This window comes from Gavialis gangeticus, unplaced genomic scaffold, assembly GCF_001723915.1.
Source record: "Gavialis gangeticus isolate Ggan-Ray unplaced genomic scaffold, GavGan_comp1, whole genome shotgun sequence".
NCBI lineage: Eukaryota > Metazoa > Chordata > Crocodylia > Gavialidae > Gavialis > Gavialis gangeticus.
The window spans coordinates 8445853-8448152 of NW_017729000.1; the positions used below are offsets into that span (position 1 = coordinate 8445853).

Genomic DNA, 2300 nt, shown 5'->3' on the forward strand with positions numbered 1-2300 from the left:
GTTTTGGGGGAGTCAAGTAACATGGCTGTGTAAAGGCCTGGAGTGGTGGTCTTTGACATCAGAAAGTTTGCGAACCAGTGGCCTAAATTAGGGGTTGACAACCTTTTACTGGCAGGCCAAATTAGTGCAGCTTGCTTGGAAGGCAGACCACCCCTTGCAACCTAGCTGTCACCACTTCTTCCACTGCTGAATTGCTACCAACGTGCTTTGAGCTGGCTGCCACGGTCCTTGCTGCTGCCATGCTTTTGAGACACTGGTCAGTCCCATTGCCACAGACATTCTGACTGTGAAGGCTGAATAAAAATCCATGGCGCTCTCGATGCAGCTGCAGGCTGGAGGGGCATTCATACGCGTGCTCCAGGGGGGTGCTTTAATGTGAGCGGCTCCAAGAGCCGCTAATTAAAGTGCCCGGAGTGTCTTGTGTATCAGTGTCACCGTGCTGAAAAATGGCAGCAGGGGGCGCTTTAAAGCTTGTTGAATGAGCTTTAGTTAAAGCAGCCCTGCTGCTGTTTTTCAGCATAGGGATGGTAATACACAAAATGCTGGAGTGTGGTAATTACCATGTCCCAGCAGACTCGATTAATCGAGTGTATAAAGATGGTGGACTGAGTCTGCTCGGACACGCTGTAATTACAGTGCATTGGTGCAGCCTCGCTGCATGTGTGTAGGTGCTTAGGATGCAAAATGACTGGGCTATCGCTATATAATGCAGTGCTCTAGTTAGGGATGCCGAGAAGATGAATAATGGTTACTTTTGATTAACAACTTCTAGTTTAAATCTTACCCTTATGTCTCTTACTTTTAGGCAAGGCTGTATATTGCTTGATGACAATGATAAAATGTCTTCACAGTTGCTTCTGGTAAGAATTTGTGGCTTTTGTTTGCTTTTCCTCATCTGTGTAGGTTAAGTCTAGTTGTAAACAATTTTTTTTGTGATGGCAAATTTGCATTTAGGGTTTTAATAATCGTGTGACGTGACCATGTGTAGAGAGCAATGACACATGCTTTCATGACCTCAGCTTTCCAGGTGTCTGACTTCCTTCTGTTTGTTGGATATTTGCCTGTTCTTTACATTTCTGAAATGCTATACAAATTTTATTTAAACCTTGTGTCATAAGGTAATATCCTTGTTTTTCAGGTAGGGAAGCAGGTAGGTTAAGCAACACAGGACATTTAACAGCAGTGCTGGAATTGGCATGTTTTACGTACCCAGTGCCTGGTTACTAGATATTGATGAAAATAAAATGTGCTATTTATTTAAATACAGGATTCTAGTAGCAAGATATGTGATCTGAATGCAAACACTGATTCAGAGGTGTCAGGAGATGGAAATATTAATGTTTTTGAGGAAGCAGTGGGTATCCAAGCACCACATCTAGATCTGAAGAACATATCTGATGGTGACAAATGGGAAGGTAATTTTTATTTTTAAGTTTGCAGAATATTAAAAATGATAATTAGGATACTTTAACTTGGTGCAAGCCACGTGACAGCCACCTAATTTATTAGCACAAATAAACTCAGACTGTTTAACCAAGGTAGTGTTGATCCATAGCCAAGTTAGGCCAATTTCATAACTGAAGAAGAAAACAATTTTTTTGAGACTCTAATGAGGCAATGCCACCCTTTCCACTTCCATAATGAAATACCACAATTTCAAGCTAGGGTTTTAATGAGCCTGAGTACTTTAATAGTTATATGGGTATTTTGAATAGACTATGACAGGGAAGGCGAGAGAACTTTTTTCCATGAGTAACTTTTCAAATACTTGTCTCAAACTGGGCATGATGTGAAACCCGTATGCTCCTTTAAAAAAAATGTTTTCATCTTTTATCATTCAGTAGGCATACATGTAGTAACTTCCTTGTAAATCTATCTTTTTTTAATTGTAGAGTTGAAAGTAAATAAGTCACGTCTACACGAAACTCTGACCGCTCAGTAGCTCACGACTACCGCGCAGTAGCGTCGCAAGGCAGGAAGCATGACATGACGCTGCTGCATGGTAGAAATGAGTTACTGTCCAGTCAGCGTCCTGAAAAACCGTTCAGCAACACTACTGTGCAGTAACTGGGAACTGTGCAGTCATTTAATACTTATTTTTACAAGTACTAAATGACTCTGCAGTAATGACTGCGCAGTCAAGCATCTTGCGTAGGTGTGGCCAATAAAATGCACATGCAAAATTAAGGCAATAAATACTAAAGCTGGTTTTTTTTTTTAAATCTGATTTGGCCTGAAAGTTTAAAAAAAAATAAATCTTTCTTTGTTACTGTATCAAGAATGCCAAATCTAGTCCCTTT

General features: G+C 40.6%; 1 protein-coding gene across 6 annotated transcripts in view; it reads left to right on the forward strand.

Moving 5' to 3' along the window:
* FAM13B (family with sequence similarity 13 member B) overlaps positions 1–2300 on the forward strand; it is a 91287-nt gene that overhangs the window by 57335 nt on the left and 31652 nt on the right. For all 6 annotated transcript variants that reach the window (XM_019506215.1, XM_019506213.1, XM_019506218.1 and 3 more), the window contains 2 exons: positions 806–860; positions 1268–1415. In XM_019506215.1, the coding sequence (XP_019361760.1) occupies positions 806–860; positions 1268–1415 (203 nt within the window). The remainder of the gene's footprint in view (positions 1–805; positions 861–1267; positions 1416–2300) is intronic.